Source organism: Aspergillus pseudodeflectus (assembly GCF_044049435.1).
Source record: "Aspergillus pseudodeflectus strain CBS 756.74 chromosome Unknown BJX68scaffold_28, whole genome shotgun sequence".
Lineage (NCBI taxonomy): Eukaryota > Fungi > Ascomycota > Eurotiomycetes > Eurotiales > Aspergillaceae > Aspergillus > Aspergillus pseudodeflectus.
The window spans coordinates 107848-133719 of NW_027263804.1; the positions used below are offsets into that span (position 1 = coordinate 107848).

At 53.8% G+C, this 25872-nt stretch overlaps 9 protein-coding genes and 1 non-coding gene across 10 annotated transcripts; 8 read left to right on the forward strand and 2 right to left on the reverse strand.

The window, feature by feature from the left end:
* Window positions 1-860: 860 nt before the first annotated feature.
* Window positions 861-1808, reverse strand: BJX68DRAFT_108515 (uncharacterized protein). Its single transcript, XM_071035879.1, has one exon. The coding sequence runs from the start codon at window positions 1677-1679 to the stop codon at window positions 1179-1181; it is 501 nt and encodes a 166-aa protein (XP_070897793.1). The 5' UTR covers window positions 1680-1808; the 3' UTR covers window positions 861-1178.
* Window positions 1809-1891: 83 nt separating this feature from the next.
* BJX68DRAFT_108509 (isopenicillin N synthase family dioxygenase) lies at window positions 1892-3471 on the forward strand. Its single transcript, XM_071035878.1, has 3 exons — window positions 1892-2264; window positions 2313-2456; window positions 2523-3471. Exons 1-3 carry the CDS (start codon window positions 2103-2105, stop codon window positions 3333-3335), a joined length of 1119 nt encoding a protein of 372 aa, XP_070897794.1. The 5' UTR covers window positions 1892-2102; the 3' UTR covers window positions 3336-3471.
* Window positions 3472-3568: 97 nt separating this feature from the next.
* Window positions 3569-7712, reverse strand: BJX68DRAFT_239409 (DUF3433 domain-containing protein). The gene is made up of 2 exons (XM_071040532.1): window positions 7447-7712; window positions 3569-7392 (listed from the first exon to the last, which is right to left on the reverse strand). The coding sequence occupies exons 1-2, from the start codon at window positions 7496-7498 to the stop codon at window positions 3608-3610; spliced, it is 3837 nt and encodes a 1278-aa protein (XP_070897795.1). The 5' UTR covers window positions 7499-7712; the 3' UTR covers window positions 3569-3607.
* Window positions 7713-10524: 2812 nt separating this feature from the next.
* On the forward strand, window positions 10525-11608 carry BJX68DRAFT_268012 (basic helix-loop-helix domain-containing protein; the record flags this gene model as incomplete). Its single annotated transcript, XM_071045964.1, has 2 exons — window positions 10525-10654; window positions 10704-11608. The coding sequence occupies 2 exons, from the start codon at window positions 10525-10527 to the stop codon at window positions 11606-11608; spliced, it is 1035 nt and encodes a 344-aa protein (XP_070897796.1).
* A 2118-nt stretch (window positions 11609-13726) lies between these two features.
* BJX68DRAFT_268013 (ankyrin repeat domain-containing protein) lies at window positions 13727-15319 on the forward strand (the record flags this gene model as incomplete). The annotated part of the gene is made up of 1 exon (XM_071045965.1): window positions 13727-15319. One exon carries the CDS (start codon window positions 13727-13729, stop codon window positions 15317-15319), a length of 1593 nt encoding a protein of 530 aa, XP_070897797.1.
* BJX68DRAFT_239413 (uncharacterized protein) lies at window positions 15260-16141 on the forward strand. The gene is made up of 2 exons (XM_071040533.1): window positions 15260-15583; window positions 15667-16141. The coding sequence occupies exons 1-2, from the start codon at window positions 15434-15436 to the stop codon at window positions 16009-16011; spliced, it is 495 nt and encodes a 164-aa protein (XP_070897798.1). The 5' UTR covers window positions 15260-15433; the 3' UTR covers window positions 16012-16141.
* Window positions 16142-17881: 1740 nt separating this feature from the next.
* On the forward strand, window positions 17882-19609 carry BJX68DRAFT_268014 (uncharacterized protein; the record flags this gene model as incomplete). The annotated part of the gene is made up of 6 exons (XM_071045966.1): window positions 17882-18016; window positions 18084-18310; window positions 18422-18561; window positions 18658-18752; window positions 18836-18949; window positions 19022-19609. The coding sequence occupies 6 exons, from the start codon at window positions 17882-17884 to the stop codon at window positions 19607-19609; spliced, it is 1299 nt and encodes a 432-aa protein (XP_070897799.1).
* Window positions 19610-20003: 394 nt separating this feature from the next.
* Window positions 20004-20083, forward strand: BJX68DRAFT_t109. Its single transcript has one exon. It is a non-coding gene; the product is annotated as a tRNA-Ala (tRNA).
* Window positions 20084-20562: 479 nt separating this feature from the next.
* Window positions 20563-21738, forward strand: BJX68DRAFT_268015 (uncharacterized protein; the record flags this gene model as incomplete). Its single annotated transcript, XM_071045967.1, has 3 exons — window positions 20563-20595; window positions 20664-21075; window positions 21134-21738. The coding sequence occupies 3 exons, from the start codon at window positions 20563-20565 to the stop codon at window positions 21736-21738; spliced, it is 1050 nt and encodes a 349-aa protein (XP_070897800.1).
* A 1172-nt stretch (window positions 21739-22910) lies between these two features.
* Window positions 22911-25131, forward strand: BJX68DRAFT_268016 (putative hydrolase; the record flags this gene model as incomplete). Its single annotated transcript, XM_071045968.1, has 7 exons — window positions 22911-23208; window positions 23263-23479; window positions 23524-23708; window positions 23755-24158; window positions 24227-24544; window positions 24641-24771; window positions 24843-25131. 7 exons carry the CDS (start codon window positions 22911-22913, stop codon window positions 25129-25131), a joined length of 1842 nt encoding a protein of 613 aa, XP_070897801.1.
* Window positions 25132-25872: the final 741 nt, after the last annotated feature.

Sequence of the window (25872 nt, forward strand, 5' to 3'; positions counted from 1 at the left end):
CCTGGTGGTTTTAGGAGAAGAGGATAAAATGGCACTGATTAAGGGGTACAAGATAAGGAGTCTGTTGCAAGACGTTACTGGTTAGTGTTATCATGTGAGTTTGTGGTATGAGTCTCTGGCTCGCAATGCTTGCTTGATGTTGTAGGCTCGACAATAGTGCTAATCAAGAGTCGTGAGATATCCATTATTCAGACATAATGTTTTGTTAAGCGTGGAGAGAAGTTGGCGATTTAGTCAGTCTAGTCGAGCGGGCTCATGACGGCCCGATATTCATATTGCTGTGGCAAATAGACAAAAACTTAGTTTGGGAAGCATGCGGAACAGACGAGTCTATAATCACTGGTTATAACAGTGACGAGCGCAAAGGCGCTCCATGAGGCTAGGAATGCTGAAAGTGTAAGAGCAAATAAAATAGTACTCATTTCGTCGCAGAAGATATGATCGTGGGCTCAATAAGTGGGGCCCAGTAGTAGTAGTAGTAGTAGTAGTAGTAGTAGTAGTAGTAGTAGTAGTAGTAGTAGTAGAATTCCTACAGCTGTAGCCTATCTATAACTTGGGTTAAACTATGAAGAGGGCTGTTACCTAACTACGACCCCACCCACCCCCCAAATTGCCTATAGAAGCAGGAAGAAAGCATGCGACAGACCATTATAGAAGGGAAATGAAAGGAATGACTCCAACGCCGGGCAGTTTCTCCTCCTAGCCCGCCGATATCTATATCCGGCATTGACATCGCTCTTCGAAAGATCCGTTAGAACAAATGATGTGTTAAGCAATTCGATAAGCCCATAGAAAAGACCATGTATGGCCTATTCAGTGTTAATTAGTTGATTCTAGAAGCTAGGGGCCATCATGGAGCCGTGGTGATTACTGCTGTGAGCAAAGCCACGCCTGGGGCTTCACTCTGGGCTCAAAGATCCAGCCAAGCCAATGGGGCTAGAAGTGAAACTACAGGAACCCTGCTATGTATGCTGCTTACGGCGGGGAGCTTGGATTACTTTGCCCCACACAAGCCTGCTAGATCCATCATCAACAGGATTTGTTACAGTTGCCCCGTATGCTCTCCCACTTACGAAGAACCTGAGAGCCAACAGCAGCTCTTCCGAGTATACTGCTAGTTGGCTTCAGGAAGTCAGACTGCAACCCCAAGAGGAGCAGCAAGAGTTGGCCAAGGGCGTTTAACTACGCCCACCATGATAAAAGGTAGCAGGGCTTGAGAGCAGGGAAGCTGACATGGACAATGTGTGGAGCTTATGCATGCCTAGTGATAGTACAAGCTGTTCCTTTAGATAAGCATAACAGGTCTCGAATATACTAGAAGGCCCACATATGCACTTGAACAGCCGGAGGCTCGAACTAGGGTTAGCAAAAGTCTTCTGGCTAAGGGATGGCCATCCCAAGATAAGAGTGGGCCGATTTCTATGGTCCGTGAGAGTTTTTCGAGAATCAGGGTAAAGTGAAGCCATGTAAGGTGGTGCACCCCCTTGTGAGACGCCGTTTGATAAGCAAAAGAAACCAGTTGAAATAAAGCCCACGGCTCCATCTCGCCACCCCCAAAACCCCCAGGCTAAACGCCCACAAGCACTAGCCAGTGGCCGCAGGATGCAGCGCCTAGACACAAGCATTCGCCGGCGAAACACGAACCATATGTCGGTGTCGATATTCTCGGCACTTGGCATTCTCCTGCATGGACCAAGTACCTTTTCCTCCCGAGTCCGAGTGCCCAGATAATGCGGTCAGAATCCCAACGACGGAATATTCACCATCGTACGACAATCGTGCATTAGTGCTCCCTCGCCAACCCAGAATAATCAATCCTTCGGGACATGACTTCCTGGAACGCAATGCCAATCCGGTCTGGTCTTAGTCGCAACGTCTCGGCTCCCGAGGGGCAGACGGCAGATTGTTAAACGCCGGTGGGCCGCTGCCGGACTATCTCTAGCTGCGTATCTCTATCGGTCTAGTCATGCATCTAGCGGCGGGCAGGCTAGCTCTCTGAGATAAAGACAAGCCACTCACCCTTGCCCTGCGGATTGACTTTGTATCAATTTTTCTTTTTCTTCTTCGCTCGCTAGCTAGCCAGCAGACCAGCTCAGTTAGAGATGGACATCCCCGTCCTCGACTTCGCAGACTTCGCACACGGCAGCCAGGCGCAGCAAGATGGTTTCTGCCAGAAATTACACGCCTCATTGTCGACGTTGGGGTTTGTCAAGATCCGCAACCATAGTATCCCTGATGAGACGCTCGACGAGGTTTTCGAGTGGGTGAGTCGCCCATTCCAACCGTTACAGGACAATATGTTCATGGCGCAGAGCAAGAAATTCTTCGACCTGCCACTCGAAGACAAACTCCAAGCTGCGCACCCCGTGCAAGCGAACCCGCACCGAGGCTGGAGCTGCGTCGGCCAGGAGAAGCTCTCTGTTATCCGACAGGGCAAGGCTGTTTTTGACCTCAAGGTCCTCCCCTCAAACCCCCTTCCCCCTCCCACCTTCAACCACCAGCTCAGCTAAGTATCGGTACAGGAATCCTTCGACCAAGGCCCGCAATCCGACCCGCTCTACCCAAACATCTTCCCACCGCCAACAACCCTCCCGCACTTCCGCCCCTTCATGGAACGCTTCTACGAGTCGTGCCAAACCCTCCACCTACACCTCCTAACCGCACTCGCCCTCTCCTTCTCCCTCCCGCCCACCTTCTTCACAGCGCGCTGCAGCCGGAACAGCTCCGAGCTCCGACTCAACCACTACCCGCCCGCGACGTGCGCGGCGGACCTCGACGCCCTCGCGGACGGGAGCATGATGCGCATCTCGTCGCATACGGATTTCGGGACGGTCACGCTGCTTTTCCAGGATGGGGTTGGGGGGCTCGAGGTGGAGGATCAGGATCGGAGCGGGGTTTATATTCCGGTACTCCCGACGGCGCGTTCGGGTTCTGGTGATGGTGATGAAGGGGGTGAGGGGGGGAGGGTAGGGAGGGAGCTCATTGTGAATGTTGGGGACTGTTTGCAGCGGTGGACGAATGATCGGCTCCGGTCGGCGAATCATCGCGTGACGCTGCCTGTTGGGATGAAGACGAAGGGGGGTTCCTCTGCTGGGTCTGGATCTCGATCTTGGTCTGGGTCTGGTGCTGCTGCAGGTGGGAGCAGCAGCAATGGCGGTACTTTTCACACGCACGAGGTGCCGCGTCGCTACTCGGTGGCGTACTTTGGCAAGCCGGACCGGGAGGCGCTGGTGGGAGCGATACCGGAGCTGGTGCGGGACGGGGAGCAGGTCAAGTACGGTGGGACGATGACCGCGTGGGAGTATAACCAGTCGAGATTGCTGCAGACATATTAGTGGAAAAGGCTACTTACTTGGACTTGGTTTCTTGATAATGAGCCGTGTCTCCGTTCCTCGAAAACGGGATCGAAACCCGGTGCAATGGGAGGCCTTGTCGCGTGCAGGGAATGCTTCCTTCGGGTCCTGCGAACTGGCGGTCAAGAACCATGCATGATGAACGCTGCAGAGACAGCAAAAGGAGGGGTTTGGTGAGCTCGTTGATTGGGAATTAGAGGTAGACAAATCTTATCCAATTATTTGCACATATCTATATATACAGGCATGTCATATCACGTAGCTCGCGAGTCCTGCTCACGATTCTCATGTCCTTCGAGGGCATCCACAGCCTCCACTGCTTCTGGTGGTGGTGGTGGTGGTTCCACCGGCGTCTCGGGAGGCGTCCCCCGATTCTCTACAACGCTCAGCTCTATCTCCTCCGGCGGCTTCATCACCGTCGTCCCCGCTTCACCTCCTCCCCCTCTTCCTCCGGCAGGCGACGTACTTTCCACCTTTACAGACACCATCCGCGGCTCCTCATCCACCGCAAACCTCCATTGGTTATCCTCTCGCAGAAACAGCCGGAACGAATACCGCTTGTCGAGTTTCTCCAGATGCGTCTGGCGCTGCGCGTTTGTCCAGCTGTACGTCCCCCGAAAGTCGTCGATCATGCGACTGTTGGCGATCCACGGAATTACCGAGCCGATTGAGCGCGGTATGCGGGGTCCCTTGAATCGGCCGCGGCGCATACCGAAAACGATCAGGACAATCACGGTGTCGATGGCGATTATCGTCATTGCGATGAAGAGGGATGATTCGGACGGTTCCATTCGCCACGCACTCCATATAACTGTAGCGTCCAGTGCAACGGGTGGATCGTGCAGCGGTAAAAGGTAGATCTCGCGCCAGAGCGAAAAGTATGTCGCATATACCCATTGGTATACTGTCTGTGAAAGATCCATCAACCGATCTGCGTCGAGGTGAGTAATCGGAGCCACGTCGCGTTTGTAGAGAACGGAAACAAGGAATCCTGCCCAGTCGTACGATGCAGTATAGCTCGAATTGACAGAGTCCTCGCCGTAGAAGCTCTGGGGTATGGCAGCAAACACCTTGTTGAACTGGCCAAGACTGATGGTCGCATTGTTGTACATGGTGCCACCGGTGATTTCAGTATCAGGAATCACATAATAGTCCTGGATCTGGCCTCTTTGGTCGAAGAGGATTGAAAAGTTGTTCATCTGGAGGACTGGCTCACATTGCAGGGCGACGGTGTTGTTGCTGGTGATATCCGACGCGGCGGTGTAGTTCCACCGACCCACAACCAGGACGGTTGATGTTTGACAGATGTCTGTTTCGTCCGTCGCGGCCGGAGAAAAGAAATTTATTGATAAAGAAAATCTATCAGTCGGGTCTCGCGGCGGCGTCATCTTGACCCAGCAGTCCTGGTCCGGCGCATTGGTCGGGCTGTATGTCCAGTACGGACCGTCTTCAAGGATTTGCAGGTTGTCGGGAATAGAGAGCACTCGGCAGTCGAGATTGGCACCAATTCCCAGTGTTGTAGCTTTATACGAGGAGTCTGGATCGGGGTCGCGAATAGCAATAGGAGCGAAAGACGTATTTGTGCTCGTCCACGAGAGCAACGGCACCCCACTGGTGATGCTGGTTTGAATCAGATCATACTCGGTAAAGTCTGCCGCGAAGTCGTTTTGTCGGAAGACGGAATGGCTGTAATTCGCAAATAGCTTATCGGTTGCAGACTCGGAGTCGGTCAGCTGCTGTGTGAACAGACCACCAGCAACAACGGTGAGAACTGTATTGGCGATGCAGGCAAAAGAAACGAGAAGTAGGAGGACGTGCCGGTTTCTGGCTGCTTTTGGTAACACTGTCCACGGGTTTTGGCAAGAGTAGTTCATCGTCAATGACGTGCTCACGCTGGCCATGCCACGTTGCAGGTGAACCCATGGTTCGAGGACGCTAAGGTTTCGGTGTATAGATACGCAGAGGGCGGCCACTGCCGAGGCCACGACGGACGGGAGGAACGAGAGAACGACTTGCAGAAAACTCGAACTCGTCTGGTTCAGGTGTTGAAAGCCGCCGTCTTTGGCAAGTGAGGAGACGACCAAGCTCATAAGAACAATGACGGCGATAAGGAGGAGGAATTCGATGATGAAGATCGGAATAATGAGGAAGTGCGGCCTGGGGTCTGCTCGGGTCCGCATCCGCTCGTCCAGGACCACCGGTGAGCCATCCGCCGTCACAATCTCGAGGCGGCTCCCAAGAGGACTGTGGAACCATTTCAACCGGCAGTGTCGCAGGAGGCGACGGAGCTGGCGGGTCGAGAACTGGTGAAAGTCAAAGCGAGGATGGGCTAGGATATTGTTGGGGCCAAACACATCGGTCAGCATACTGCACATGGCCCCGATGGAGCCGGGGTCGCTTTGGAGAATGTTGGGTCGGATATGATAATGACGGAGCATGATGAGGGTGAGCAACGTGCCGATTCCTAGAATGGCTTCTGCGCAGCGTACAACAACCGAGACTGTTGCGATTGCAACCTGCCGTGTCGTCCGCAAAGCAGGGACAGTAGAGGGTGAAATGTCAGGATTGAATAATCGACCCATGGTGAGAATGAACGTCTGCTTGACACCTCTGATGACTTTGGCGGTAAACTCATCCAAATTCATCGTCTTGGACGTCTCGAGCACCAAAACAGCATCCAGCTCGCCAACATACTGGCTGATCACCGGCAACTCGGTCAACGTACGCTCCCCGGTCGTCTCATTGGTTGTTATAAAGAGCATGTCGCTAGTGTACATGGCTCTATGCGACAAAAAGCTTTGAAATGCGTCAATGTTGAACTGTTCCTGGGTGAGCTCCCTGGTTGTGTCGTTGTGTAGGGAGGTGCTGGTAATTGAGCTGTTTGCGTGCATAGTAACCTCCGCTTCGGCCTGGTAGTATTCAATGTTGCAGGCAAACAGAGTCGCCGACGAGGTGAACTCATTTCCCAGCGCGCTGATGGAGTTCGAGCCAAAGGCTGTCGCATTGATGGATAAGAGCACACCATAGAGGTCAATCGCGTCGCATCCGCTGGCGGTAAAGCTTTTATCAGCGGCGGTCCATTGGTCATCTTCCCATGTGGGTTCCCAATATCGAACTTGCAGAAAATCACTATTCTCGAAAAGCACGTTGTCGTATGAGAAGTCCAAGGAGCATTCCTCACCCAGCCAGGAGTACTCCAATCCACGAACATCCCAAGATAACCACTGATCGGTCTGGTTGATGGAAACAGAGAGGTTGGCATTTACAAACAGGTCGTGACAATCCAGCTGGGTCCAGTAGATGGTTTGGTTCAGCGACCAGACGGTGGTCTCGCGGCGGTCGTTTTGCGGAATCTGAACCGGAGCGACGGCGAAGTTTCCCGAGCGAGTCTGTTGTAGGTTGACACTGTCCGTGAAATACGCGTCGAAGCTATTGCTCTCGCTATCCTCTTGAGCGGCAAACCATCGCGCCTGGGCAGCCGGATTGACCAACTCTGACCAAGTTTTCATCCTCTCATCCGCGAACATTGTAACCTCCCGGAGTTCCAACATGGCACTTTGCAACGCGGGGTGAAATATGCGGATGAGAAGCGTGACCAGAGAGACCGACAGTACCAGCCAGTGCTGCCTCTTAGCAGAGGTTATGGGAGTGATGAAGCTCTGGCCAAAGTTGTAATTGATGAAGAGCACCGTCGCAGGACATCCTTCCGGGCGAGAAATCTGGAAATACGGTTCGAGACGCAGTACATCAAAGTCGATAAAGGACCAAAGGGTGGAAAGGACGAGGGCGATGATGACGGGGATATAGTTGTAGGAGAAAGACTGCGAATTACTAACGTCATCGGTATCCTGAAAGAAGACGAGTCCGCCGTTTCGGTCGCTATATTGTCGGAGGGCTTCGAGGACTACCAGGAGAAAGAGCATAATACAGGCGATAAGGGAAAGATAGGTGGGACGGAGGGAGATGGGGCGCCATCCGGTCGGACTCGTCGGTCGGTCATGTTGAGAAGAACCGGGCTGGCGGGCGGCCCAGTAGCGGTCTTGAAGAAAGATCTGTGAGTTAGCGGACGATAGAAATGAGAATCTCGACGTACTAGATATAAGTTGCCAGACATTGTGCACATCCTTTTGCCGGGCCTCCGACATTCTCTAGTCGCATGCTCCGCTGGAGAACGGCAATCGGACCTCGACCCTCCCCCAGAATTCGCTCCAGTGTCAGAGTCAGGAGGGCGATATCATGGTAATTCGGGACAGCAGAGGTACACCAAAAGCCGCATGACGAGGTTCTCACTGCGATCGAGATGAAACAACGCACCAGGCGATGAAAAAACAGCAGCAAGAGCAGGGTTGAGGGGTGAGATGACAGAGTGATGATTGCAATCTGTGGGCAATCGTGGCGGTGTCTGGGTCGACGCCTCAGGCCAGCCTCAGGACAGGGACACGCCGGCGCATCCAGTGGGTCGCCAAGTTTTCGTTTTGCCTGTTCCAGACAGTCATTGTGGTCTTATTGGATGATTCTGACAGGGGTCTCCATGCCTTTGTCCAATGATGAATCTGGTGACGCAGCCTTTCAATACCAGCCGGATTGTAAATGACATACAGCCGCCTTGGCATAGTGAGGAAAACCGTGGGTAAGATTGGTTTTGGCTGGTATCTCCGCCATTTCACCACCACACTAACGGCAGCGAGTCTGGGCATTTGGCAGGACCCTGAGGACCTCAAATGTGGCTCAACTTGTCCTGTTTGTGTTGCAGAAATCCGGAGTTCGTATCTGCAGAGCACATGTCAAGCCCCAGAGAGTACAAAGTTTGATCTTATACGATCCGCGTCCTTGAAAGGGGAGTACGATATGGCATAGCCCACTTAAAGACAACTAAGATAACTCAGGACAAGCAATGACCAGACATGGCTAGAGAGTTCATCTTCGTCCTGCTGAACAGAGTAGCTTGGTGGAAGTATAGTTCAGGAATTATGCAGAAAATTGATGTCCTTATCAAGCAGTAATTCGGGTCCTGGTGGTTGCCCTCAGGCGGTTTACTTGACTGGGTCTGAAGAAATCCTCCTCCATCCACAGAAATATATCGTGCACAACAACCTTGCCATCCATATATGTCTCGGATAGAAATTCTGTGACTTCGCCAAAATGGCGACACAGACTACAACTTAAAGATGGACCGATGACTTTCTTAGCGACCACTACGAGGCTCCTACTGAGAAAGAGGTTGAAGAGTCGCGCCTGCCTCTTTCTATTCCTTGACCATGACATTGCTGGCGGTTCCCTTCCGGTTTCCTTCTGCAACCCACTGAGGGAGGCCAAGTCACGCAGAATGCTTGCCCAAGCTTCTGCCAGCCGGAGGACAGTGCGAAGCTTCTTTTTCCTCTGTCGTCCTAGCTTGCGGAGAGCAACAAGGGGTGATCTTGCGGTCTTGGACCGTTGAACGACTCAAGTCGCGCGGACTCTTCCAAGTTCCTGCAGTCGTTTCGTTGCTCTGGGCCGGGCGAAAACCTCATGAAACAATTTGCTCACAGTATCCACTCATGCTTTCTTTTGCAGAATCCTGCGATGATTGGAAAGAAAGGAGTAAATACTCGGTCAAGAATGGAGCCTGGACATTGTGCTCAGCTGAGAGTGCTGCGCATATGTGATGCATTGTCTCCCCTGAACCAAGAACCAGCTGGGGAACAACCACGCGGTCTTATTTTCAGCAAGACACGAACATCACAAACTTCAGAACAAGAGTCATTTCAAATTCTCGCATGGCAGGTTCCGACGACTGGGTCCGCAATAATCGAATTGTTTAGGCATGGCCGGAGTAATTTCCCGACTTGGGGGCCGGAAAGTGGCCGCTGGTGCTGCTCCGTATATCGAGTCCAAGAATTGGCCATCGACCCGATCGAGTGGAGCGTGAGATGAACGCATCCGACATGGACATCGTTTTTGCTCTTCCCTCCCGGCGATCAAGATCCACTGCAAGTCGCGCCGGATGCCCTGCGGCCTCTACTTCCAGCTCCGGAGCCCAGCCCTAACTACTTTCCACTTTGCCTCGCGGCTGATCTCCTGAACACGCCCCGCCGGCGGTTCTGTTAGTCACCTCTTCTTCACGCGACTGTCGGCTTGAGATGGCTGTCTTGATCTTCAATGAGCCTCTGCCTTACACTCGCTTCCCCTCCTCGTCGAGAGTCCATCTTGTACAGTGTATTCTGTCGCAACACTTGCCTAATCGGGCAAAAGCGTTGGATGACTGTTGGTGGCTGATCTTGACAGGGGTTCCGGAGCATCTTGAATTGCATCTTTGGTCATGTACCCACCATGACCAACGCCCTGATTGGCGCGCAAGAGAAGCCGGTTTTTCTTAGGCTGTGCTTTGAATGAGCTCTGGCTAGACCAGGGTTGTGTTATGTCCGAGTCGACCCTCGAATTTTGGCACATCACCGCCAATCAAAACACGAACTGCATGACGAAAAGAAGTAACAAGACCGTGCGAGAACCAACATGACTTCATGATGCCATTCCAAATTGTCATTTTGCCCGTTATAGAAACCTGTGCGCGCGGTTGAAGTTTGACATGCCGGATGAAGGATCTGCGGAGATCATTTTGGTGTCGACTTGCTGGAGGTTGATTTGGCTGATCGTATCACCGTTTTACTTTCATTCAATGTCCATTTGAGCCCCTGGCAGCAACAACAACCCGGCTTTCTCTTCACTAAACAAACTACCCCACTCGAACTGGCAGGTGACTCCGAGTCCCCTGTCGCAGGACGGTCTCTGTTGGCTGCAGATCATAGCAATCCTTGTTAGTACTGTAGCTCCTCATTGACCACGACTCAGGTCCAGATCCGAGTTCAACAGTCGCTGCCCCGCAAAAAGGAACGAGTGGAAACTGTTAAATTAGCCCTGCTGGGTCCTGCCCTTATCTGGGTTGATCTCAGATGCGCACTACCGGCAACCTTGGGACAATTTGAGCCTTGACTTCCACTTTGGGTATGTCGACCAGCCTGACCAGGTGTATGCCGATGAGTGTTTCAGACTGAATCCTCCTTGGTCTGATTTTGCTTCTTTTGACGTCAAACTTATATAGCTCGTGGGCTGCGCCAGTTCCAGTGCCATGGGCGAGACTCGTTCAACTCTGCATCATCCTCTACCTCGACCGCACTCTCAGAGAACGGTCATCATGGCTTCACTCTTCGAATCAGAATTTCGGACACCGTCCGCTTTTCCCATGTATCAAGGCCCTGACGAGAAGGAGATGCATCACATCACATCGCCGTACTTGTTATGTCAAGGTGACGGAGGAGATCCAGGTTGGTAATGCACATCTCGGCCAACTCAATCCCAGACTGACACCAGCAGCCGCATACTACCCACCCTACTTCCCCCAAGCCACCTTTATGTCCTCGCTCCAACACGTCACATCCGAATACGACTACTTTGTCAAGGGCGTCGTCAGCGACGTCCTACTCCGCGTGGAAGAGCAAGCATCAACAGCGGCCTCTACAGCAGTGCCAACCCCTTACAGCACACCGCCACCCCAATTACAACCACCGCAGCCACCCCAACAACAACAACCACAGCTTGAACCACGTGGAGCCGAAAATATCGGCCTCCCGACCCAGTACCCTATTGTCAGCGATGACAGTGGAAGCTGCGACGATCTCATGTGGGGATCCGACCTCTCCTTTGGACCAAACGGGTTCCGCCCCTTGCCGAATTCGCCGCCGAGTCCGCCTCTGGATGAGGAATTGGTCTATATCTATACAAAGTCGCTCGTGCCCCTCTCGCATCAGCCGCAGCCGCAACCGCAGCAGCTTCAAGCGACGCACGCACCGATACCACTGTCCGAATGCACACCATTCCCAGAATCACAATCACACTCCCATTCCCAATCCCTATCCCCCTCGCCATCACCAACACACATCAAGCGCGATGACCTACCCGCACCGGACCTGTCCGAGCTAAACCGCGGCGGGATCCAGAAAATCACGGGCAAGAAGCGGCGACGACTCCTGCACATCATCGCGGAGCGGAATCGACGACTGAACCAGAATAAAATGTACGAGGAGCTGTACCGGCTCGTGCCGGGGTTAGAGAACAGTGCGCGGTCGACGAAGAGGGAGGTCCTGACTAAGACGGCGGACTGGTTAGAGGATCTGGTTGAGGAGAATAAGAGGCTTGAGGAGCAGTTGAGGATATTGAAGGCTTCGCCGTCGGGGCCAAGGCCGGGGACAGGAATAGGGCACGACCACGGGCGTGGATAATTTTTTACGAGATTTCAGATTTCAAGTTTGATGAAGCCACGGCTGGGGCGCGTGAGGCGCATTCTCACTTTTGACACTGCAGTGCAGTGCAGGCACACATTTATACAGATCAAAATATCCACTTTGTACTCTACTATTGACCGCCCGAGACTGGAGAGATAAAAAAAAAAAAAGATGTGTACGCTATCTAATCAACCTTGCACAAAACCAAGCCATTTTGCCATGCTTGACTTGACGCTCTTCGAGACTTGGAGCCCCAATCTCGCACTGCCGATCCTGCCGAGGCAGGGGACTTCCGCGGGACATGTGGGTACAAGTCAGATACGATACCTCCAAGTCAAAAGTTGGAGTAACTTAACCCGGGGCCGCAAGATGACTCTTCGTACGAAGTAGCCTTTCGCAGTCTGCACGCCTGGATTGAATCCTGAGCTGGCTGATCCGCATGCAAGGTCCATCCTAGGTAGGTAAGCTGTGCGTGTGATATGTGACGGGTCTGGGGTGCCTCTGCATGCATCCATGGATGGGATGCGGGGGAGGGCAGGGGGAGGGCAGGGGGAAGGGGGAAGGGAGTGGCCCGTGGGAGTGTCTGACCCTGGCCAGGAGCCGGTTCCTGGGACTCTGGGCTGGGCCGCTCTCGACAAGTCCCGAAACTCGTCGGGAGTTGTGGCCTCGATCCAGACCTCCACTAGATTCCCTGCAAGGCAAGCGTATACGAGGCCTCCCCTCCCTGCTCCCCGGGAGAATACGGAGTGTCTCCCCGGTCGCTCCAGCGGCGGCGCAGTGCGCTGACAGACTCCAGTGCCTCAGTCTGTGGTTGCAAGAAGAAACAGATGCGTTTCGCACGATTGGCACATATCGGGTCCGACGTTCGTGCGAGATTGCGAAGCCACCTGGGGAGATTAATTTCATCGACAGTGGCTCCGATCTGTGGGATCCTGTTCGATCTCTTGAATCTTCATCTGTTTTGACCTCAGAGGATCTGGATCTGAAACGGCCACCACGGATACATCCATCCTTCATAGATACATAATACCGTCCAACGGTCGAACTTTATTTCCGAGTCATGAAAATGTCCCTGTGCATGTCTTTCCCTGAGGCCTCCTCACCTCACATGGCGCCTCCTCGGCTCTGCTGACAAAAATAGGTAATTTCGCACTCACTTTCCATTGTGAGCGCATTCCACAGTAGTACTATCCTCCCACCTCTAGAGTTTTCAAAGCTCACGTACAGCACCAGGCGTCCTCAAACCAGGCTTATCCAGGCGACCCGCGACAAGCCGGCCCAGCCGCGCCCGGAAAGGTGAAACCAGGCGTGCCGAGTCAGTGTGAAACATGGTCTAACGACCACTCGATCAAGATACCATGGAAGTAGCTAACGACGCACGGCCCCCATGCATGTCTTGTTACGCACATGTCTCCTTGATCTAGCTCGAGTGGTCGTTGGGTGATCAGTGCTCAGGCGCAGAGCCGCCGCCCCCTGGCCTCGATCTCGAGATCGAGATGGGGATGGGTGGTGCGGCGTTGTCAGCCGCTGAAAAGGCAAGACGGGATGCGGCGCGTATTTTGACTGGAAATAGATGAATCTGGCTGCGGTCGGATTTCGCTATTTTTGGTCGTGTTGGTTTTTCGCTTGATGCTGCTGGTGCGCTGCCAAATCGCTAAGCGCCGGACCGTGAGATGAAACCGCTCAGCCTGATCTTCTGGCGTTTCGACATCGCGAACTACGACAGTACCGAGTATGTGCCGCAGCACTTGCATGGTGGAGGGGAGGTTGGTTCATGTTGGAATCCTGGTGCTGAGGCCCGCTATATAGCGGATTGAGGACAGCGACACGATGAGCGTCTCTGCGCGTGTGATGCACGCTCTTCGGCCGTTGACTATTGATCACCGATGGAAACCCGGAGCAAACTGGTACCGGCTGGCCAGGGCTGCTGGCCCTTCCTGCCGTGCTGGTTGGCGTTATTCGCATCGTCGTATGTAGCCCACAGCGCTCGAGCAGTATTGATGATATCGGGGATGGAATGCCAATGTGGCCTCGAGGTATGCTCCTTGAAACCAATGCGCTTGAAGGGTATCGCTAAACTTGGGGAAGAGCTACGGAATAGAGAGCTTTCGTTCCATGTTGTCGGGCGCACGCTCCGGAAATCCCGTGCCCGAGGCGGCTCAGTCCATGTTGTACATCGTCTTTCAAACCATGATTCTGGCTTCTCTCCTGTATATCCTATCTGTTCAGTTCTGCTTGGAAAATAGAGAGGGGACACACGTCCTCTCTGCCTCGATCGAGGGCACCGAAGAGATGACAAACCAATATATGGTCGGCGACTACGGATTCCATGTGACTCACGATGGGGATACCGAGACAGAAGAGTCCGACCCCGGGTACGGATCGCAGGACCATAATGTCGAAAGGGCCGGCGGTAGTCGCAGTACTACCTCGGATGGGGCACAGCATACAGACGCCGAACGTCGCTCGGAAGACTCGAACTACCAAATCATCTTGGATGAATCCAACTTTGCCCTTCTCGATGACCAAGTCAAGATGGTCATCGAGCATGGCAATCCCGCTGCTCTCCACCACATCTTACCACTCTATTTCTCGCACAACTCCAGACCAAGGCTGTTCATCCAGCTGCTGGGCTACCCCAGCTTCCGTCGTGACGCGGGCGCGCTGCGGACATGCCTCGCATGGATCAAAGAGTATCACGAAGCGATCATGCTCGAACTCTCGAATCAATATGGGCTGATGAGGCTGATCCTCTACGCAATGGAGCGCCAGTACGACGATATCGTCGCTGTCCTCTTCGAGTTCTTTCCGCAGGACACGAGCGACACGATCTACTGCTCGGGGATGTTCACGGTCATCAACGACTCGCTTTCTGGCCTCAGGATCGTCTGGCCGTATCTGAGGAGTAACCAGGCATTCTTGCGGGAGAGCCTCCGAGAGGCAGCCTGGAAGAACCAGAAGGATATGGTTCGGTTCATGGTTGGTTCTCAGAGTGGTCGTTGTGCGGGAGATTTTGAGGATGCCCTCCGGGCAGCTATCTATCACCGAGACGTTGAGATGGTCGGGTTCTGGTTGAATGAGTCTGTGGATCCCCGGGCCCCCATGACGCCGCGGGATGGGGATACGCAGGCAGCAAACCTCCCGTGCGCATTGTCCTTGGCCGCAGCCGAGGGCGATATCGAGATCCTCGCTATGATCCTCGACAAGGACCAACTAGTCCACCCAGACAAAGGAATAATGCCCGGCCTGCTTGAGACCGCACTTTCCCTCCAGAACTATGAAACCGCCGAGCTTCTCCTCGCCCGCGGAGCAGACATCCTCGAAGTGACCCTCGACACAGCCGTCGCGACCGGATGGAAAAACACAGTGAGAACTCTCCTCCAATCCGGCCGAAGAGACTTCCAAAGCGCCCTGTATGGCTCCGTCCTGCAGAGGGCGTGTACACTGGGCGATCTAGAGACGGCCAAGTTGCTTCTCGAGTATGGCCACGCTATTAATCCAAAGAGTCCCATGGCGCTCGGCGGGAATAGCCCTCTGATGGGAGCGATCATGGGAGGGCATGCCGAGCTCGTCGAGTTCCTCATATCGGAGGGCGCGTTTGTTCAGGGGGCGCGGGGTGTTTTTGGGCACGCGATTCCGACGGCCCTCTGGTTGAATCGCAAGGATGTTGTGCGGGTTCTTGTTGAGCATACCGCTTCGTGCTCTTGAAGGTTAATTGGCTCTATCTGGCTGTTGGAGTCCTCGAGCTGTCATGGAGGGAGTCGCTCCCTCCACAGGTGTTTTGACCCATACTTGCACCAGCGACTTTACCGCCAGATCCGAATGGAGAGTGCAGTACCTAGGTATATGGCCCGGATCGGAACTCGCTGTTCTCCGGCGGCTCGCGAATACCCAGCGTCTGAAGCCTTTTGCAGAAACAGAAAGCGAACCCTATCAAGGCGAGCGTCCTCAGTTCCAACACGGCATCAATCGCTAGAACATCGGAATTTAGTCCTAGCGCCTGGTATGACGGTACACAGCCGGGAAAAAAAGCGACCAAGACACGGGATACTCACAACTCAACCGGCGCGATGAACGAAAAAGGCCGGATCATCGCCCTGCTCTCGTGGACGATTGCCTCCAGGAAGTCTAATAGCGTCCGCCCATCCTCAAATGGTGGGCGATCGCAAAGTTATATGCGTCGCAGCTTGCATACCCTTGACCAGAAACCCCGTAGCTTTGTTGCGGGGCCCGTACTTTTGTCAATGTTCACCCCGGCCGAAACAGCTCACGCGGTGGCTGAGATCGATATGCAGGGACAACCGAGGAACCTGGAGACGGTAGATCTCGAGGCGGATTTCCGCGGGGAAGCTGAAGAAGCAGCCCGGACCCGAGAAAGGGGAACCTGGGAAGACGAATGAGACTAGTGGGGATGTGGTTTTCGTTGTACGAGAATGTGGCGTGTTTAATTTCCCTTCTTGCGCTTTGACTTTTTGCGGGGCACATTGCTATACGGAGGATTTTTCTGTTTACAACATGCCTCACCTCGGCATTGATTGTGCGGGGTTGTCTTGCCGAAATGTTTCGATTCGAGTCGATAATGTGAGTCATATCAGTCATCTATACACCCCTGACTGTTTACATATGGCCTAGTCTCTGTCGACACTGGCAAGGCGAATCTGTACCTGCTTCATTGCTGCGTATTTCCATTCATCTCCGCACGCTGCGTTTTTCATCGTACGAATTGCTGGGTCTCGTCGATAGAAACTCGGTCATCACAGTAGACTCTATTCCATTGCCCATCCGTCATAGCGTCGGATGAACGGAAGTTGTTATACTCGCCAATTTACAAGGAATGAGAAAGGCAAAAACGCCACCATCATTATCAGCATGGAAAGGCTTCGATAGTTCTACAATATCAATACGCAGTAACAAATCAAGACCCTGGGGTCTGGGGAAACCGTACCACGAGGGCCTACTGCAGAAGATCTCCCCGGTATGCAGGAGATCTCCCCGGTATGCAGAAGCAATATCCAGAGTAAAGCAATGTTACCAGGGGCTTGGGACCAACAATCGAATTGTTATTGTCATTTGCTCCGACCCTTTGTTCTGCCTGAAAGCAGTCATCGGGATTTGTATTCTAGACCCACGGAAGATGGAGCCAGTGGAAATGCCGATCGCCAAAAGTCGCCCTCTGGAATACGAGCCGGCGGGGCCGCGGTTAACGGGGAGGAACCACTCAGGCCCCCGAGAGCAAAAGGACTGCCCCTGATCTTGGGTCGGGAACTTGACAGCTGGATCTGCCTGGCTGTCATGTTGACTATTGATACCTGACTATCATCCAGAGGTGTTCACTATCGATTTAAGTCTCCCACTCTGTACTCTTTGTTGCTTTACCAGCTCCATCAACTCCCCCATATTATCACAAGTCAAGCAGACCAGCTCAATGACCAGGTTTCGATTCTGATCGCCAGGTTAAAATCCTTCTCGAACATACGCCGAGCCTTTAACGTGGTCAAGCATACGCCGGTGCCCGCTAGAGGCAGTCCGCTTCACTCTCCTGGGCTGCAGAGAACTACCACCTACCATATTGGTCGTAGACTGTAAAATCTCTCCGACACTAAACCGTGCCAAGGCATGCCATCTCCCATTTGGAAGCCCCAGTGCCAAAGCATTGCCACCAAGCGCCCAGGCTGAAGATCCCACGAGACTGGACTGGCCTGGACTGAACCTTGTTGACCCGGGGAATTGTGGTATGTGATAGAGTTTGTCCTCTGCGTCGCAAATTTCGGAGACCAGCGGATATCGCAGCTCTGTGTTCTCCGTCTCAATTCTAGATCTCAAGTTGGCACCCTGGACAGTGACAGTGACAGGCAGTCTCTCCACCAACGGTCCAGCATGCTCCATCATACTGCTGTCAAGGTTTTCACCATTAGCGTGTGTCCCGATTTATAGAGTTTGTAGCTCGACTCCAATAGTGGGTCCAATGCGGATTCTGCAGCAAACTCGACTCCAGATCGTTGAAGATCAGCGCAGACCTCGTTCCTATTCGGCCGCTACAATGATCCACCATTGAGCAGCTCTGCACCACAGCGCTTGCTTCTTACCTTGACGAGGCATGATTGTCAGGAGATAGGCGCGGAGCCGTGCACGGCACAATGCTGCAGATTTGATTCCAGAGTTATATCTGCTGCCGACCCGCAACGATGCCTTCCAGGCTTCAGCGTTTGCTGTTCCACGGATTGACTCACTGACTCACCTCTGCTCGACATCGCTCGTCCGTCTCTCGCCATGAACGACTACGCGGAGAGCTGGACGCTGCTTGCCCTCGCGCTGGCTCTGATTCTCCTCCGGATATACGTGCGATGGACGCAGACGGGGCCTGGGAATTTTCAGCTCGATGACTACCTCATGCCCCTCGCTGGTGTACGTCAACCTCAACACCCCCGAGCGTATCTACCCATCATTTCTCTAACAAAGGATTCTCGTCTAGGCCGTCTTCGCAGTCGAAGTCTCCCTCGCCTACCTCGTCGGCGCCAAATACCAGGGCCTCACGAATAGCTACATGACCGACGAGCAGCGCGCTGCAATCGACCCTTCCTCCCGAGAATACTATAACCGCGTTTGGGGCTCGAAGATCCAGGTGGCCGGATGGTCGCTGTATGCGATGGTGCTGTGGTTGGTCAAGTTTAGTTTGGCGGTGTTTTACTCGCGATTGACGTGCGTCCCCCGCCCGTCTTCCAGTTTCATCTATCTTGCGATTGGAATGCCTGAGTTGAGAGCAATGGTTATAAAATGGACCATGGTCGACTGACATTCTACTCTGATTAGAACCGGACTGAACCACCTCCCCTCGCGCGTCCGCATCGCATACCTCTTACTCGGCGTCAGCTATCTCGCCGTCGCATTGACCATCATCCTGAGCTGCCAGCCCATGCATAGGTTCTGGCAGATTAGCCCCGATCCAGGCAGTGCGTTTCGCCCTTCCTTCCATTCCACCCCCGCACGCCTCACCCCTCCCCACTCTCCTCAGCCACGACCAAGTACTAACTCGCCACGCCGCATAGATATCTGCCAGCCCGCCTGCTCAAAAGTCTACGTCCTCGTCGTGATGATCCCGAATGTCCTGACCGATATCTATCTCATGTCCATCCCTCTTCCGGTTTGTTCGCCCATCACATCTACAACCACCACCACCGCCACCTGCACACAAATCGAGCAAGTACTAACCAGTAGTCACTATAGCTCCTCTGGACCGTCCGCATCGGCATCCGCCGAAAAGTCACCCTCATGGCCCTCTTCAGCGGCGCCGTCTTCGTCATCATGGCGGCGATTATTCGCGCAGTGACGATTCTCACGGTACGCACACACACTCCTTCCCCAATTTCCAACAGACCTCAGCTCTAATATTAACTTTTTTGTGACATACAGGCCGGCGCCGACGGCGCCGTCTCCGGCAGCAAATGGGCATGCCGCGAATCCTTCGTGTCGATCATAGTCTCGAACCTGCCGATCGTGCAACCGCTGATCCGGCGCGGGGCAAGCAAGATCGGGCTGTCGGGTCTGTTCAGCAACTCGGGCGGGCCGAGCGATTACCAGGGGCCGTCGGGGCGGCGGAGGGGGGAGAGCCACCAGCTGAGTAGCGGGACGGGGCTGAAGACTGCGAATGGAGGGGGGACTGTGAGCGGGATGGTGAGTTCGAAGCTGGGGATGGGGAAGAGGGGGAGGAACCGCGCGAGTTTGACGATGGTTTCGCAGACGGGGGGTGGGTGGGGGAGTGAGGAGGAGATTCTGGTTGCTGGGGGTGGCGGTGCCGGGGGGGATAAGGCTGGGAATGGGATTACGGTTACAAGGGAGATGCATGTGGAGAGTGAGGTGCGTGCTGGGTCGGATAGTGCTACTGGGAGTGGGAGTGGCAGCCCGAAGGGGGATGGGGCCTTGCATGTTACGAATGAGTCGCTGTCTGGGACGAATGGGTGGGATCTTCCGGGCCATGCGATGGGGAAGAGGGGGGTTTAAGGGGGCTTCAGGTTGCTTTTCTTTTGTTCTTTATTTAGGGGAGGCTAATGTCTAATGCGGTGGCTGCTGGTTGGACATGGGATACTAGGTTGGGAGTGGTTTTTGTCTTATACCCCGGAGTACTGTATGCAGAAGAGGGAGTTGAAGGTTCAGAGGAAGGAATGATATTGATATATTGCTACGATAATCGACAAAACGATCCCATGCAGTGAAGGTCTGGGGTAGGAGTAGAGGCTCCGTAACGATCAGGTAGTTTGATGGAGGCTTAGTTAAACTGTCTGGTCCTTTATCGTCTCGAGTCATACTTCCAGTATAACAAGGTAGTACCTGCTTGATACGACGTAGGTTATATTTGTTCTTCTGGCCATATTATTGTATATTTTAATATCTCACTGGGCGCTTGGTCTAGGGGTATGACGCTTCATTTGCAATCAACTTTTGAAGAGGCCCCGGGTTCGATTCCCGGAGTGTCCACTTTTTTCTTTTTTATGTTTTTTTGCCGCAGTGCCTATCACCCCTGAACAAGCGTGGAGAGACGTCTGTCTATAAGGCCTGGCCATCACATCCTTATAGCTGGTGACTTGCTGTGGGAGTACGGCATGGAAAATACCAAGTAGAGAGAGTAATACCTCGTAAGTAAAGGGTCCAACCCCCAGGCAAGCCGCTAGGTAGAGGTACTATATCTCTATTCCCAGGCTCACTAGTAGCCCAAGGCCAAGAAACAACTTACGTGCTCAATGCAACAGCATGATCTCATATCTACTTGACTACTTGAAGGTAAACGTAAGCAAGTCAGCCCCGCTCGGAGAGATCATGAATCTCGATTGGTAATCAAGCCGCGGGGTGGTTTGGGGCTTTCTATAAAGTAGATACCAGACAACATGCACTGCAGTGGATCGAGCGTTGAACAGCGCACATTTATAGAATCCAGCAACATACCAGGAATCGGAATAATGACTGCACCCAAGATCTTCCTCACTGGAGCTGTACGTACATACATACCTCCATTCCCACCCCGTAACTCTACTCCAAAGCCACAGCTAATGACATTCAGAGCGGCTACGTTGGCGGCGACGTCCTGCACGCCCTGCTGGATGCACACCCGGACTGGGAAAGCAGCATCACAGTCTTGCTCCGGAACCGATCGTACGAGAGCGTATTCCGCACCAGATATCCCAGTCTGAACCTCTTCTTCGCGACATACGACGAGTCCGACACCTCGGCGATCGAGGCCGAAGTCGCAAAGAACGAGATTGTTCTCCATTTCGCGGTTAGCGCGGACCACTTACCCTCTGCGCAGGCCATTGTCAATGGGTTGAGGGGGAGAGGCGCCGCGGGTGGGATTTATATCCATACGAGTGGGACGGATGTGTTGCTTGATCCGAGGGCAGGGCCTGAGCCTCCGGAGGATGGAGTGCGTGTTCTCGATGATTGGGAGGGGATCAGTGAGCTGAGGTCTTTACCTGGTAAGCCCTCCCCCCTCTGTATTCCATCCATTGTCTTGGATACTTATATCGCAAGCAGACGACGCCCCGCACCGCGACGTCGATAAATTCGTGCTCTCCTCGGGCTCCGACACTATAAAGACCGCGATAGTCTGCCCCTCGACCGTCTACGGTCCAGGCCGCGGCCCGGTCTCACAGCGCTCAGCCCAGATCCCCGGTTACACGCGGCTGATTCTACAGTCCGGCCGGGGCCTGCAATTCGCCGATGGCAAGACGTTCTGGAACGCAGTGCACGTCTACGATCTCTCGAGGCTGTATGTTTCTTTCGTCGAGGATGCGATCGCACCAGAGGGACAGGGGAAAGCGACATGGAATGAAGACGGGTACTACCTCGTCGAAAGCGGGATCTACCACTGGGGCGACATTGCCAAAAGAATCACATCTGAGGCGTTCAAACTTGGTCTCCTACCGTCGGAGGAAATCTCGGTGCTCGGTAAGGAGACGGCGAGCCGGGATATACTCAGGCCCGCCGGTCGGCCGATTACCAACTATGCGGTTCGGGCGGAGGCGATTCGGGCGCGCCGGTTGCTGGGGTGGAGGCCTGTCGAGGGGACGTTGGAGAGTGAGGTCCCGAATATTGTACGGGCGGAGGCGAGGGCGTTGGGGTTGGAAGTGAGGGAATAGTTGGAATCAAGGCACAGGCAGATTGTAAAGCAGAGGCAACATACAGTGAGGGATGGTACATGTGGAGCGAACCAGGGATGTGATGCATGCCTGCCCAACCGGACAACAGTTTTCCAGACCGACCCTGAATACAATCTGATTCGCAACGGCCATTGGTGGGCATATTCGAGTCCTTCCGGATGACCAGGGACTGCATGGATTTGAGTGGACAACCACGGCATGACTTGATATAATAAAGTGGTTAGCGGTAGACTTGAAAATTAGCAAATGGCCGCCCGCCACTGCACCCAGCCTTACGCCAAGTGACACGGCCAATGAGCAGCGCGCATGCCAACCTGCATTTACTGCCATGGATTGTGACGAGGGCAGCTGCTGCTCACCGGTGACGCTGTCCAAGAGCTAGCGAAGCATTGGCAATTTGGCAGCCGGGCTGAAGGGCCTCGGCGCGCAAGTCCTCATGGCGGCCGAGGATGGCATTGTTGTCGCATGATTTCACGGTGATGCAACCTCGAGTATTTCCAAGTTGTGTTCAACCATCTTGGAGTTGCAGCAGCGGCGGCGCCCCTTTCGGCCCCGCAGCGATCGCCAACAAAGGCGCACATCCGGCACATCCAGGGCAGCCACAACGCCACCCATTACTCAGAATCAGGAACAAGTCTGTGAACCCGCGGATCAGGGACCAGAACCATTCAACGGACTATTTATTTCCTTCGCTTTTTGTGTCCACTCTCCCCTGGGCGTCCGTTTCTCCCAATAATCAGTCACGCGCCCAAGTTCCAACCCCATAGTGATCGCCGGGGTTTTCTCGGGATCCCTCTCTCAGGGGCTCGCTCGCTGGCCCGCTGCGCTCGCTGGGCAGGTGATGGCTCCGCACTTGCACTGCAAGCCCAGCAATCACGGCTCTCGGCGCGACGCTAGGATGGGGTCTCTGGATGGGTGCGATACCACCGCAGTGCGGGGAGGGCTTGGATAGGAAGGTGGTGGCTGCAGAATGACCGATATCCACTTCTTGGCCCTGAAGCTGGGGGTGGATGCGGTGCCAAAGGGGGGCCCCGATGGCCGGAGAAAAAGAAAGCAGAAGAAGATGGGTATAAAGAGGGCCGCGCCGGATACTGTTGGTCCACCTCTTTCCTTTCGAATAGACAAGAACGAAGAAAAGAAGAAAGTCGGCAATGCATTCTCTTGCCCGTGCTGTCTTCCCCTTGCTGGCAGTCGCCGGCCTCACCGCTGCTGCCACCCCATATGCGCCGCAGACCCCTCCCCTTACCACAGAATGGACCGACAAGGTCGGGACGAATCCCTGGCTCGAGTATCCGCGTCCCCAGCTGCAGCGCGAGCAGTGGCAGAATCTGAATGGGATCTGGCAGTATCGAAATGCCGGCAATGCGGGGGCTCTCGAGGCGCCGCCGTTTGGGCAGGAGCTGGATACTGAGGTGATGATTCCGTCGTGTTTGGAGAGTGGGCTTTCTGGTATGGATATCTTTGCATGTATGAGGTGATATGCGGTGGTGCTGACCAGAACAGGTCTGCAAGGACAGAACACGATCTACTCGTGGCTGTCGACGAACTTTTCTGTTCCAGATGACTGGGAGGGCCAGCGTGTCTTGCTGAACTTTGGAGCCGTGGACTACGAGGCGACTATCTTTATCAACGGACAGAATGTCGGCTTCAACCGCGGAGGATACTTTGAGTTTACTGTTGATGCCACCGATGCTGTCAACTTTGGTGCCGACAACGAGCTGTACGTACAGCATCTCGCTTAAATCTCACCTGCTAACAGTATAGGCTCGTCTTTGTCTTCGACCCCACTGATGGCGACGGCGCCGTTATCCCCATCGGCAAACAGACGCTCAACCTCCGCCACATCTTCTACACCCCCTGCAGCGGCATCTGGCAGAGCGTGTGGCTCGAGGCTGTCCCGCAAGAGTACATCACCAAGCTGGACCTGACCGCCGACATGAACGGCGAGAGTACGTCTCCAATCCAGCTTATTACAGGCATGTGCTGATGTTCTAGTCACCGCAATCGTGCACAGCGCGTCAGGCTCCGGCGCCCCCGTCGAGGTCCGCGTCGAGCAAGGCGACGAGACCATCGCCACACACGCCGCAACCGCAGACGAGTTCTTCACCTTTACCGTCGACGACGTCAAGCTGTGGTCTCCTGATTCGCCGAATCTGTACAACCTCACCGTCGTTCTTGGTGACGATGAAATCAGCAGCTACACCGGCTTCCGCACCATCTCCAAGGGCACCGTCGACGGCGTTGTCCGGCCCCTCGTCAACGGCGAGTTCCGCTTCATCTTTGGAACGCTCGATCAGGGATACTGGCCGGATGGTCTTTACACGCCTCCGAACCGTGAGGCTATGATCTACGACCTCCAACTCCTCAAGGATCTCGGCTTCAACATGGTCCGCAAACACGTACGCCCTTCCAAGCCCCTTTTCCCTTCGCGCCCTCTCTCAAACCCCATACTAACAGCTATAAACAGATAAAAGTCGAACCCGCCCTCTTCTACCGCGCCTGCGACGAGCTGGGCCTCCTCGTAATCCAAGACATGCCGTCCATGGCCCTCGTGGAACCCAACGCCGCGCAGCAGGACGAATTCGCGCGCCAGCTTGACGTCCTCGTCAACCAGCTCAAGAGCTACCCGAGCATCATGTCTTGGGTCATCTACAACGAGGGCTGGTCGCAGATTGTGTCGACGAATCCGGAGTTTGCGCTTACGGAGCGGGTGCGCGAATTGGATCCCACACGGCTGGTCAATGCCGTTAGTGGGTGGCATGATCATGGGGCCGGGGATTATAGTGTATGTCCTCCACTGACTTGGAATCTCCGACTCGTGTACCTAGCTAGGTAGCTGGGTGCGGGGTGGAGAAGGCCGGTATGCTAATCGCAAGTGCAGGACAACCACCACTACGCGAACCCACAGTGCGGAACACCGTTCTACTCCTACCCCGCAAGCCCCTACGACCCCGAACGAATCGGGATCCAGGGCGAATTCGGCGGGATCGGACATAACGTCTCGATTGAGAAGTACGCACGCTCCAAGTTCCTCCCTCAACCCCCCAACTTGGAACCCACCCACTAACAAATCCCGTTTCCAGCCTCTGGAACAACCCCATCGCAATCTCGCTAATCCACGAAACATACGAGATCAGCGCGGAGCTCGACACGTGGAACTACCGGGGCCACTTTTTACTCAGCGAGCTGCGCGACCAGATCCAGCGGTTTTCGTGCAGTGCGGCGGTGTGGACGCAGACGACGGACGTCGAGGGCGAGATCAATGGGCTGATGACGTATGATCGCCGCGTGAAGAGGGTAAATGAACAGCAGTGGAAAGACGATATTGAGGCGCTTTATAGCGCGGCGAGGGGGAGGGGGGCTGCCCGGTGAAGTGGGGAGTAAATGGAGGATATACATAGGGGAGGGGGTTGCATTTGGATTACCTTTGGAAGGATTTTGCTTTCTCTTGCATATATTTAATCACGATTTCTTGTTGTTGTGAGTAGCTTTCTGAATGACTAATGCTAGCTGTAAACTGTTGATCACCAAGTCTAATCTCCTCAAAGGCTCTCTACTGGTTTAGACATGCTTAATGTGCCCATTTCATGACTCGATGCTGCTGCTTGGCCAGGATTATAACAGCTTTATTATTCCATTCTAACTAGCTAGATTTCCTATACAACATTAGAAGATTATGAACTTGTTTGTAATGTCAATGTGCCGTTCACTTCAATATTGCTTGTATTTTTATGTACTCTGATATGCAGTGCTTAGCTAGTCACTTGCTAGCTTGGTTATTTCTACCCTTGGTTCTTCCTATCTGCTTCCCACAAGTTTAAAGTATCTAACCTTGCTATCTTTACTTTTATATGTTCCTTATTATCTCCATGGCCTATAATAATGGCGCAAATGTTATACTCTTCCTTTTAAATCTAAGCCCTAGAACGAAGCTTGGTTGGGTAAAGCTTTATGATCCGCGCAATCTACCAGCTTGATGGTACGGCACATAAAATTATGCTGTACGGATGATCTGTATCTCCCCGTTCCAATAGAACCGTTTAAATATGGAAGCTTCTATGCAAACTACTTGTCCTGCATGACGCTCTTCGGGTCCCTATCTCACCACCTGTC

What these genes read in the sequence shown, in the direction of transcription:
- BJX68DRAFT_108515 (XM_071035879.1), bottom strand. Translation starts at nt 1,679, where the DNA reads ATGCCAAGTGCCGAGAATATCGACACCGACATATGGTTCGTGTTTCGC.
- BJX68DRAFT_108509 (XM_071035878.1), top strand. Translation starts at nt 2,103, where the DNA reads ATGGACATCCCCGTCCTCGACTTCGCAGACTTCGCACACGGCAGCCAG. An exon ending in TCGACGAGGTTTTCGAGTGG is followed by an intron (nt 2,265 to 2,312) that starts GTGAGTCGCCCA and finishes TTCATGGCGCAG; the next exon opens with AGCAAGAAATTCTTCGACCT. An exon ending in AGGCTGTTTTTGACCTCAAG is followed by an intron (nt 2,457 to 2,522) that starts GTCCTCCCCTCA and finishes GTATCGGTACAG; the next exon opens with GAATCCTTCGACCAAGGCCC.
- BJX68DRAFT_239409 (XM_071040532.1), bottom strand. Translation starts at nt 7,498, where the DNA reads ATGTCGGAGGCCCGGCAAAAGGATGTGCACAATGTCTGGCAACTTATA. An exon ending in TGTCTGGCAACTTATATCTA is followed by an intron (nt 7,393 to 7,446) that starts GTACGTCGAGAT and finishes TCTTTCTTCAAG; the next exon opens with ACCGCTACTGGGCCGCCCGC.
- BJX68DRAFT_239413 (XM_071040533.1), top strand. Translation starts at nt 15,434, where the DNA reads ATGGAGAGTGCAGTACCTAGGTATATGGCCCGGATCGGAACTCGCTGT. An exon ending in TTCCAACACGGCATCAATCG is followed by an intron (nt 15,584 to 15,666) that starts CTAGAACATCGG and finishes CGGGATACTCAC; the next exon opens with AACTCAACCGGCGCGATGAA.